We start from the raw sequence: 12,284 nt of genomic DNA on the forward strand, positions 1-12,284 counted from the left end.
TTGCCGACTTGCAGAAATGAGTGTGATGCTCACAGTTTATATAAATGTTATTTCTATACTAATATACTAAACTTTAAATCAAGTGTTAATCTATGGGTATGTCTGCACTACAGGATTATTCCAATTTTACCTAAACTGGTTTTATAAAACAGATTGTATAAAGTCGAGCGCATGCGGCCACACTAAGCACATTAATTCGGCGGTATGTGTCCATAGTCTGAGGCTAGCGTTGATTTCTAGAGCGTTGCACTGTGGGTAGCTATTCTGTAGCTATCCCATAGTTCCCACAGTCTCCCCCGCCCCTTAGAATTCTGGGTTGAGAGCCCAGTGGCTGATGGTGCAAAAATCATTGTCGCGGATGGTTCTGGGTAAATGTCATTAGTCATTCCTTCCTCCGGGAAAGCAACGGTTGACAATCATTAGGCGCCCTTTTTCCCTGGATTGCCCTGGCAGACGCCATAGCACGGCAACCATGGCGCCCATTCAGCTTTTTTTTTTTACAGTCACTGTATGTGTACTGGATTCCGCAGACAGAGGTGATACTCCAGCGCTACACAGCAGCATTCATTTGCCTTTGCATGATAGCAGAGACGGTTATCAGTCGTTCTGTACCATCTGCTGCTGGAGTAAACTGGCAATGAGATGACGGTTATCTGTACTTCTGTGCTGTCTGCTGCTATCATGGGTGCCCCTGGCTGAGGTCGGCCGGGGGCGCAAAGGCAAAACTGGGAATGACTCCCCGAGTCAATCCCTCCTTTATGGTTTCTAAAAATAGAGTCAGTCCTGCCTAGAATATGGGGCAAGTGTACTAGAGAAGCAGTGTATCAGAGAGTAGCTGCTCCGTGTCAGATCCCGCAGAAATGATGAGCTACATGCCATTCACGAGGGATGCCTCTGCAACAACCCCGCCTGTTGCTTCCCTCCTCCCCCAACCTTCCTGGGCTACCGTGGCAGTGCCCCCCTATTTGTGTCATGAAGTTATAAAGAGTGCAGGAATAAGAAACAATGACTTGTTAGTGAGATAAAATGAGGAGGAGGCAGCCTCCAGGTGCTATGACAGTCCAGGCTGGACATTAAGTGGTGCGGGGAAGAGGAGCGCAGCATGCCGCTGCTATGATAGTCCAGGCAGGACAGAATCTTTTCTTTACACAGGAAAGGGAGGGGGCTGATGGAGCTCAGTCCCCAGTTGCTATGATGAGGACGGTTATCAGCCGTTCTGTACCATCTACTGGGAATGACCGAGAATCATTCCTATTTTCACCCAGGCGCCCCCGGCCAGCCTCACCTGAAGCCAGCCAGGAGCACTCACGGGTTGATAATAAGGACGGCTACCAGTCCTACTGCACCCGTCTGCCACCAGGCAGGGGAGAGGAGTGGATACTGCTCTTCACTGCTGCAGCATCGCGTCTACCAGCAGCATTCAGTAGACATAGGGTGACATTGAAAGAAGTCAAGAAACGATTTCTTTCCCTTTTCTTTCAGGTGTGGGGGGGAGTAAATTGACAAACTATTCCCTGAACAATGCTGAACAATGTGTTTGAACCTACAGGCACTGGGAGCTCAGCCAAGAATGCAAATACTTTTCGGAGACTGCTGTGGACTGTGGGATAGCTGGAGTCCTCAGTACCCCCTCTCTCCCTCCATGAGTGTCCATTTGAGTCTCTGGCTTCCCATTACGCTTGTCACGCAGCACTGTGTAGCCTGTAGATTTTTTTTTCAAACGCTTTGGCATTTCGTCTTCTGTAACGGAGCTCTGATAGAACAGATTTGTCTCCCCATACAGCGATAAGATCCAGTATCTCCTGTATGGTTCATGCTGGAGCTCTTTATGGATTTGGGACTGCATTGCCACCCGTGCTGATCAGAGCTCCACGCTGGGCAAACAGGAAATAAAAATCAAAATTTTGTGGGGCTTTTCCTGTTTACCTGGCCACTGCATCCAAGTTCAGATTGCTGTCCAGAGCGGTCACAATGGTGCACTGTGGGATACCGCCCAGAGGCCAATACCGTCAATTTGCGGCCACACTAACCCTAATCCGATATGGTAATACCAATTTTAGCGCTACTCCTCTCGTCAGGGAGGAGTACAGAAACCGATTTAAAGAGCCCTTTATATCAATATAAAGGACCTCGTAGTGTGGACAGGTACAGCGTTAAATTGGTTTAACGCTGCTAAAATCAGTTTAAACACGTAGTGTAGACCAAGCCTATGACTTGATCTAGCAAACACTTGTTCCTTGTGCTGACTATTGTGAGTAGTCCCTCAGAGCAGTAGATTGTACATTGCTAAGTACTAATCCAAAAAGATACATTATTCATTTGTTTAGAGTTTGCTAATATGTTGTGGCTCCGAGTGCTTAGAAGAGACGTCAACATAATTTTGAAACGATGAGTTCATTGCAAAATGTTAATGGTACATTAGTTGTTGATAAGCTCACCATGCTCTGCCATCATTTTGCAATCAGAGATATTTTAATTATGAAACTCCTTTTCAACTGGCACTTCAAAATGATTTGCAAGGAGCAGTGTGTAATAGGAATGCACTCCTCATAGGAGAACTGATTTTTTTTTAAACTTCTTATCTCTTCTCCCTTTAGATAATTTATAAATGAGCAATTGACAAAATTCACACAATTTTTATCCCATTTAAAGTTGTTGCTGAACATAGCAAGTATGTGAAACTGTATATACTACACAGGCCTCACATTCCATTTCCTTTAAAGTATCCCATTTAAATCTATGACTAAGGCAAATGTATCCTTCAAGGGAACAGTGTTTGAGATGTAATTAACTAACCACACTGCCCTTTTTGGCTAAAGCTTTTGTATTTGTGGGGGGATAAATAATTTACTTCCAGGGAGTGAAAGTTAATCTTAAAATGATGCAATGTCTTCAGTTGCAAAATCATTACTCAGTTGACTACGTTCTAATCAAATCTTGGGAAAGCAAGTTTCCATAGGTCTTGTATTCAGCTGTGGAGCAGGTTTGCATTCCAGTTAAGAAAAAATTATTTAACTTTTTAAAATGAACGTTATGTAACTTTTCTCTTCATGATATGTCTTTATTTTGCCTCATACTTCCATTTCTTTCATGTTGCCCTCAGTTGTTTATTATTTACCGCACAATGCTAAGGTCTGTTACCCTAGAGAAATTGAATGTTGCTATGTCACCAGTTCAGGTACTGTTGCGCTACTGTTGAGCAAATTTGGGTAATGCCTCTTTCATACTATGGCAGGACTAATGTGGCAGGACAGAAAACAAGGCATTGAAATGATTCCAGTGTTACCTGATCCTTTAAGTTCAGTCCCCATGATGTTATACCCACCTATCAGGCAAATTGCCTTCAGGGCACTCTGTCCACAAACCCACATCTCTGGGCAGAGCAAAGAGCAGCCAAAGGCTTTGCTCATTTGGTCCCATCGATGCTGGAAAACGCTATGAATGGTTAGTTGAACAGAATTCAGCATGACATTAACATATTAACAGCTAACTTTATTATAAGCAGCAAAGAATCCTGTGGCACCTTATAGACTAACAGATGTTTTGGAGCATGATATATATATATCTCCAGATCAGTGGCACTGCTATGGGCACCCGCATGGCCCCACAATATGCCAATATCTTTATGGCCGACCTGGAACAACGCTTCCTCAGCTCTCGTCCACTCATGCCCTTTCTCTACCTACGCTACATTGATGACATCATCATCTGGACCCATGGGAAGGAGACTCTGGAAAAATTCCACCACGATTTCAACAGCTTCCACCCCACCATCAACCTCCGCCTGGACCAATCTACACGGGAGGTCCACTTTCTTGACACCACGATGCAAATAAGTGATGGTCACATTAACATCACCCTATATCGAAAACCTACCGACCGCTATGCCTACCTTCATGCCTCCAGCTTCCATCCCGGACACATCACACGATCCATTGTCTACAGCCAAGCACTGAGGTACAACCGCATCTGCTCTAACCCCTCAGACAGAGACCAACACCTACAAAATCTCCACCAAGCATTCTCAAAACTACAATACCCGCATGAGGAAATAAGGAAACAGATCAACAGAGCCAGACGTGTACCCAGAAGCCTCCTACTGCAAGACAAACCCAAGAAAGAAACCAACAGGACTCCACTGGCCATCACATACAGCCCCCAGCTAAAACCCCTCCAACGCATCATCAAGGATCTACAACCCATCCTGGACAATGATCCCACACTTTCACAGGCCTTGGGTGGCAGGCCAGTCCTTGCCCACAGACAACCTGCCAACCTGAAACATATTCTCACCAGTAACTGCACACTGCACCATAATAACTCTAGGTCAGGAACCAATCCATGCAACAAACCTCAATGCCAACTCTGCCCACATATCTACACCAGCGACACCATCACAGGACCTAACAAGATCAGCCACACCATCCCTGGTTCATTCACCTGCACATCCACCAATGTAATATACGCCATCATATGCCAGCAATGCCCCTCTGCTATGTACATCGGCCAAACTGGACAGTCTCTACGGAAAAGGATAAATGGACACAAATCAGACATTAGGAATGGCAATACACAAAAACCTGTAGGAGAGCACTTCAACCTCCCTGGCCACACTATAGCAGACCTTAAGGTGGCCATCTTGCAGCAAAAAAACTTCAGGACCAGACTTCAAAGAGAAACTGCTGAGCTTCAGTTCATCTGCAAATTTGACACCATCAGCTCAGGATTGAACAAAGACTGTGAATGGCTTGCCAACTACAGAACCAGTTTCTCCTCTCTTGGTTTTCACACCTCAACTGCTAGAACAGGGCCTCATCCTCCCTGATTGAATTGACCTCGTTATCTCTAGCTTGCTTGCTAGCATATATATACCTGCCCCTGGAAATTTCCACTACATGCATCTGAGGAAGTGGGTATTCACCCACAAAAGCTCATGCTCCAAAACATCTGTTAGTCTATAAGGTGCCACAAGATTCTTTGCTGCTTTTACAGATCCAGACTAACACGGCTACCCCTCTGATACTTAACTTTATTATAACACTCCACTATAAAACAGTGAATGCCAAGCACAGTAAAAAGTGGGGGCACCCGTTGCACCTGTAAAAGAAACTAGTAGGAGAAAAAATATCCAAGAATGTATCAGTTTTAAGATATTTAACCCTGGAAATATGTTTGAATCAATAAATATTGGTGTGATAAATGAATAAATACCTTTGAGTGACCTGGGAACTATCTAAGAGTCTCCATCAGATTCTTGCCCTCCAAAGGAGAAAGAGATGGAAGAACATTATTATATTCAGATATACAGTTAAAATATACAAATACACTCAGTAGGCCAAGCTTCTCCCAAGTAAATAAACAACCAATCTCTGTTTTACCTTACCATGAGTCTCCAGGTACCACTTGTCTACTTCCATCCCCTCTTGTAGACCTAATAATTGTCCTGGGTTGCCACCGCCACATATGGCAAAGGGGGTGGGGAGCAGAACTAGCTGTGTTGCAGGGAGTCTTCTACAAGGTTCTGCTCTCTGTTGATACTGGCCCTCAACAAACATATCTCTGGATCGTAGGGAAAACATGAGAAGAAAGAAATACATTAGTTCATCTTATAGTATGTGAGTATATAGACCCCACTCTGCCATGACTTTAGCCTGTAAGTGCACACTGCAATCTCCAGCTCATAAAAAGAATAAAATATCCATATTAGGGCTGTCAAGCGCTTAAAAAAAATCACGATTAATCATGTGATTAATCACACTATTAATAATACAATATCATTTATTTAAATATTATTGGATGTTTTCTGCATTTTCAAAAATATTGAATTCATTTACAACACAGAATACAAAGTGTACAGTACTTGCTTTATATTTATTACAAGTATTTGCACTGTAAAAAAACAAAAGAAATAGTATTTTTCAATTCACCTCATACAAGTACTGTAGTGCAATCTCTTTATCATGAAAGTTGAATTTACAAATGTAGATTTATGTACAAAACCCCCTGCATTCAAAAATAAAACAATGTAAAATTTTAGTGCCTGCAAGTGGGTGCTCATCATGATCATCCTGGGCTTCCAGGGCTAGAGGTAGGCGAGGAAATGTATTGGAGAATCCTCCCAACCGCCTTCCATCATTATATTTCCCTCCAGTTGTATGAGGATTTAGCATGCATTCCACAGTCAGGATGGAATCAATGATTGGAGGGGAAAAGGGCATGCTACAGCTAGGAACAGATAACTAGAAAGATGCCTTAGGAAGCTTGCAGTTCCCTGGGATAGCAACAGTTGGATGAAGTGCTATGAGTGGTCACCATGAACCAGTTTATAGAACCCAGGCTAGTGAATGTGGACACACTGAACCACTGCGGGAATGGCCTGTACTAGCAAACCTTAGCTGCAGTGCTTTACCATAAAACAGTGCACTCTGCTAGTGCAGACAGACCGTTGGGCTTTGTTTTGTGACCCATCCCTGGAACTGTGAATGTTTCTCAACCAATATATAATGATTAGAAGGTAACCTAAAAACAATCACAGACGAGCTTTCCTATTCCAGGTCAAATGGATTATCTCATTCATGGAGTGAAAGGATCCCAGACACAAAGCATATTTCAGACATCTGTGAAAATGGGAGACCTAGAAGTAACTCGTGGCAAGGTAATGGAGAACTCTTATGCTGACTAGAGCAAGAACCCGCCTGGGTGTCACCACCGCTATGCTGACAATGTAATTGTTCTTTGGACAGGAACATGACTCCCTAAAATTGTGTACATTTTGTTATTAACCTGGGAGTTTGGATTTAGCAGCACAACACACTAATACATTTTTCTGTATCGCTAACAGCAGGAGCTCTGGACCCCTTAACTCCAAGATGTGAATGATTCCAGGTCTATGGCAATGGGCCAAACTGCAATTTTAAATACAATTTTAAACAATACTATTCAATTGTTACTTTCAAACAGTCCTTTGAGTGCAAACCTGAAGCATATATGCAGCATATATTCAGTTAAGAGGAACCACAGTACAGATATAGTGGCCCAAATTCTCTGCTGTGCCTACAGTGGGGAACCACAAGTGAGCCATTTACAGCTCTCCGAGTCACTGGCTGGTTTTATGCTGGCCAGGGCTGGCTCAGGCTTTTTTGCCACCCCAAGTGGCAAAGGGAAGAAAAATAGAAAAAAAAAAGCCGCGATTGATGGCACTTTGGTGGTGGTTCAACCGCACCACTTCATTCCTCAGCAGCAATTCGGTGGCGGGTCCTTCGCTCCAAGAGGGACTGAGGGACCTGCTGCCAAATTGCTGCCAAAGACCCAGATGTGCCACCCCTTCCCATTGGCCTTCCCAAGCACCTGCTTCCTGCACTGGTGCCTAGACACGGCACTGATGCTGGCCACAGCTCCTGCAGAGTTTAGAGCAGCCTCAGGGATGCTCTAAACTTTGGTAGCTGGTAATTATCCCCAAGGACCTGCCCACAAGCTAGTTATTATCAGAGCACAACATGCTTCAACCACTTCCCCTACCCATCTTTACTCACCCCTACTCAGAGTCTGGGGATGGGGATGGCCTAGGGTGCAGATGCACTAGGTCTGAGTCTGCTAGGGAAATACAGATAGTTCTGCTTCCTCTGTGCCACTTGAGCAGAATGGGTGAGATTCTATGGCCCAATATGTTGTAAAGCATGGCACTCCATTGGTTCCAGCCACTTTGCTTTGGAAAGGTTTACCATTGAGAATACCTGGAGGTGATACATTGGATGAAAAAATAAATATCAGAGAAGTAAAATGTCTCCCAATTTTCTTTTTGTATGAAAAATTAAGAATTTGAACCCACTAATTGAACTGCACACAAGAGCATCAGAATGGCCCCACTGCAGTTTTTCAAAGACAGAGACTAAGAGATGTATATTTAAGAGTTTAACAAGGAACTAAAATCCTTTGAGGTTTATCCCTCTTGCTTGAAATCAGCTGATCATTGCAAACAGGGCCAAACATATCAAAACAGGAAATGCTAAATTTTGGAAATAAGGCTCTGAGGGCCAGATGTGTAAAGGTATTTAGGCATCTAAAGATGCAGGCAGGCACCTAAAGGGATTTTCAAAAGTGCCTAGGCAAGTTAGGTACCTAACTCCCATTGACTTCAGTGATTAGGTGTGTGATGGGTTTGATCACAGAAACCCCCTTGGGACTGTCACCTGATGTGCTGAGACTACCTCTGAGCCTGTTTTCTCTGCCACTTTGGACCTCCAGAACCCTGCCTTGTCAAGCCAGACATGCCAGTCTGCTCCAACACAGACCCAGGGTTTGAACCACATGCCCCAGAGCTGAAGACTTAACTGAAAACGGCTTAGCAAGTGCTCCTGTCTCTAGCACCCAGACACCCAGTGGGATCCAAACCCCAAATAAATCTGTTTTACTCTGTATAAAACTTATACAGGGTAAACACATAAACTCTCCGCCCTCTATAACACTGATAGAGAGATATGCACAGCTGTTTGCTCCCCCAGGTATTAATTACTTACTCTGAGTTAATTAATAAGCAAAAAGTGATTTTATTAAGTTTAAAAAGTAGGATTTAAGTGGTTCCAAGTAATAACAGACCGAACAAAGTAAATTACGAAGCAGGATCAAACAAACACACAAGTTGTCATAAACAGATAAGTAAGAGTTAATAGAACAGAAGTGCTTCATATCTCTTTGCCTGGAAAGAGTTAACAAGAACAGAGACCCTGGCTGTTCAGGGGACAAGATACTTTCAAATCTTGAGGGAGGGAAGTTTTTGTGCTGTGCTGTTAGTTTTGGTTGTTGTTCACTCTGGGGGCTCAGAGGATCGGATGTGCAACCAGGTTTCTCTCCAGTCTCTCCAACACAGGCTCTTATAAGTTCAGACTAGTGAGTACTAGGTAGATAAAGTGAGTTAGGCTTATGTTTGTCTTCTTTATTTGCAAATGTGTATTTAGTTGGAAGGAATTCAAATGTGTATTTGGCTGAAAGGTGTTTAAATTGGTATTTGGCTGAAAAGATTTTAATTTGTACTTGTATACTTAGACTGGGAGGGTATTCCCAGTGTCTATAGCTGAAAGACCCTGTACCTATTCCATTTTTTAAATTTACAAAGATAATTTTTACTGTTTTTTCTTTCTTTAATTAAAAGCTTCTCTTGTTTAAGAACCTGATTGTTTTTTTATTCTGGTGAGACCCCAGGAGCCTGGGTCTGGATCCACCAGGGAATTGGTGGGGAGAAAGGAGGGAAGGGGGAGAGAAAGATTAATTTCTCTCTGTGTCACGATTACTTTCTCTCTCAGGGAGAATCTGGGAGGGAGAGAGAGAAGGAGGGGGAAAGGTGCATTTTCCTCTCTGTTTAATATTCAAGGAGTTTGAATCACAGTGATCTTCCAGGGTAACCCAGGGAGGGGAAGCCTGGGAGAGGCAACCATGGGGGAAAGGATTTACTTTCCTTGTGTTGAGATCCAGAGGGTCTGGGTCTTGGGGGTCCCTGGGCAAGGTTTTGGGAGGACCAGAGTGTACCAGGCACTGGACTTCCTGGTTGGTGGCAGCGCTACAGGTCCTAAGCTGGTAACTGAGCTTAGAGGAATTCATGCTGGTACCCCATCTTTTGGACGCTAAGGTTCAGAGTGGGGAATTGTACCACGACACAAGTCTAAGCCTAATACATTAAGAAACTGATTACAGATGAAATCTCACCCCCAGAGATGTTCCAATAAGCTTCTTTCACAGACTGGTCTCCTTCCTAGTCTGGGTCCAGCAATAACTCACACCCCTGTAATTACTGTACTTTGTTCCAGTTTCTTTCAGGCATCTCTTGGGGGGTGGAGAGGCCATCTCTTGAACCAGCTGAAGACACAATGGAGGGGTTTCCAGGGCCTTTTATATTCTCTCTCTTGTGGGCAGAAATCTCTTTGTTCTCCTGTGCAAAATCACAGCAGCCAGATGGAGTTTGTAGCCACCTGGGCAAGTCACATGTCCGTGAATGATTCAGCTTTTTGCAGGCGGACGCCATTGTTTACATGTTAGTTTGAACATTCCCAGGAAAGCTCAGATGTAGATTGGCATCTCCCAAAGTCCATTGTCAATTAAGTCCTTTCTCAGGAAGCTGACCAAATGCTTCACTGAGGCTACTTAGAATCAAACACATTGAGATACAAGTACATAGCCAATATTCATAACTTCAAATACAAAAATGATACACACATACAGACAGCATAACCATAGCTAGCAAACTACAACCTTTCCACAGATGCCCCACTTGACCTCCTCTGTACAAGACCTGGTGCAACAATGATCTATATGGTTACAGTTCATGTCAATAATGTCACAAGGTGCTTTTGAAAATCCTACTAGGCACCAATTTGCATCTTTAGGTGCTAACTACCTTTGAAAACCTGGCCTTAAAAGAGTTTTAGCCAAATGATCATTACAGTCACTCATCACCAAGGCCAAGTTCTACAGTATTAGATTATTACTAAAATCCAGATTGTGGCCCATCCCAACTGCTCCTGCAGGGGAGTAGGGGGGATATAAGCATCTCTTACTTTCCTGCATTGGCTATCCATACCACAGAGCAGTGAGGAGCCTCTGCAGGACTGCTACATTTCTCTCTGTGCATATGGGCGAAGTTTCACGGCCAAACTTTCCAGCCAGTTCAGCTATGCTTGGGAACATAGACTGCACAAAGTTTAGGGCTTGCACAAGCTGTCTTTCTCCTTCACATACACCTCCTGGAGCAGGAGGAAACTGGAAGGCACAATTTGCTTCTTAGTCTTCTCTTGGGAGAGCACAAGAACACACTTCCCCATATGCATGGCAGACTGTAAAATACTACTCTTGCCCAGATAGTGCTACTCATCTGAAGACAACTATGTTTAATGTAAATCAGTTAAATTTTAGAACTTAAAGGCTTCTGCTAATGTAAGGCCTAATTCTGCAGCCCCTCAGGCAAAATTCCCACCAGCTACACTGGGAGTTTTACCAGTGTATGGGCAACAATACTGGATCAGTTGTTTTTCTTTGTAAAGGTAATACATTTTTAGCAACTATGCTAAAAATGGTACATTTAGATGTGCATATTTTTTCACAGTGGAGGTCAAGGTTGTAAATGCCTGATGATATTGAGGCCGCAGGTTAAATCCAAGACCATATTGCAAATATATGGAAATTATCTTTATAGTTTCATGCAGCCTTCCATTCTCATAGACTCATAGACTTTAAGGTCAGAAGGGACCATTATGATCATCTCGTCTGACCTCTTGCACAATGAGGGCCACAGAATCTCACCCACCCACTCCTGTAACAAACCCCTAACCTATGTCTGAGTTATTGAAGTCCTCAAATCGTGGCTTGAAGATCTCAAGCTGCAGAGAATCCTCCAGCAAGTGACCCATGCCCCATGCTGCAGAGGAAGGCAAAAAATCTCCAGGGCATCTGCCAATCTGCCCTGGAGGAAAATTCCTTCCTGACCCCAAATATGGCGATCAGTTAAACCCTGAGCATGTGGGCAAGACTCACCAGCCAGCACCCAGGAAAGAATTCTCTGTAGTAACTCAGATCTCACCCTGTCTAACATCCCATCACAGTTTCTAGGAGGAAGTCCAGTCTGACAATTCACATATTCAGAATGCCCAATTTGTATGTACATGTGTGCACGTGCACATCATACCAGATTCTCTGATCCTCTATGTGCCAGTCAAGCGATGCAAAGAGGAATTAGATTGGCCAGAAATAGTCAGTACAGTGGGGTTCTCTGGTGGCATAGAGCTGGCTCCATTACCAGCCACCTCCTTACCCCAGTTAAGGGGATGGTGGGGAAGAGAGAGACCTCATGAGTTAGAGCTGCTTTCTCATTGGGTCATTGGTGCAGGATCAGGGAGCTGGAACTGTTTCCCTGTGGCTTCTCCTCTCCACTCCTGCTGAGTTCATGCAGAGTGGTGGAGAATCCGTTTCTCAATGATTCTCTTTTAATTTTTATGGTGCTCGATCCTGTGCAGAGCTGATTACCTCTAGTGAGGTACAGAGCATCCTTGACTCTCACTGCACACTGCGTTTGCTGCTCACAGGGTTGGGCATTAAAAGGACACCGTAACTTGAAATGCACAATTCTCTGACAACGTTTTACCTGTTTTTGCTGCCTGTATCTACTAAGATTAATGCAACTGAAAGAGACTGGGGCATTTTACTTATTTTGTTTTCAGTGTATTTGCTACAACAGCATTTTGTGCATAGTCAGTTGTGCATGGTTGTTGATGGTGCATGCCTTTTTACAAGCCCTGCAA

At 43.8% G+C, this 12,284-nt stretch overlaps 1 protein-coding gene across 9 annotated transcripts in view; it reads left to right on the forward strand.

The window, feature by feature from the left end:
* Nucleotides 1-12,284, forward strand: part of ADAM22 (ADAM metallopeptidase domain 22) — a 219,169-nt gene that overhangs the window by 184,737 nt on the left and 22,148 nt on the right. For all 9 annotated transcript variants that reach the window (XM_030550490.1, XM_030550492.1, XM_030550493.1 and 6 more), the window contains one exon: nucleotides 6,555-6,655. In XM_030550490.1, the coding sequence (XP_030406350.1) occupies nucleotides 6,555-6,655 (101 nt within the window). The remainder of the gene's footprint in view (nucleotides 1-6,554; nucleotides 6,656-12,284) is intronic.

The sequence above is a fragment of the Gopherus evgoodei genome, chromosome 2, assembly GCF_007399415.2.
Source record: "Gopherus evgoodei ecotype Sinaloan lineage chromosome 2, rGopEvg1_v1.p, whole genome shotgun sequence".
NCBI classification, from domain to species: domain Eukaryota; kingdom Metazoa; phylum Chordata; order Testudines; family Testudinidae; genus Gopherus; species Gopherus evgoodei.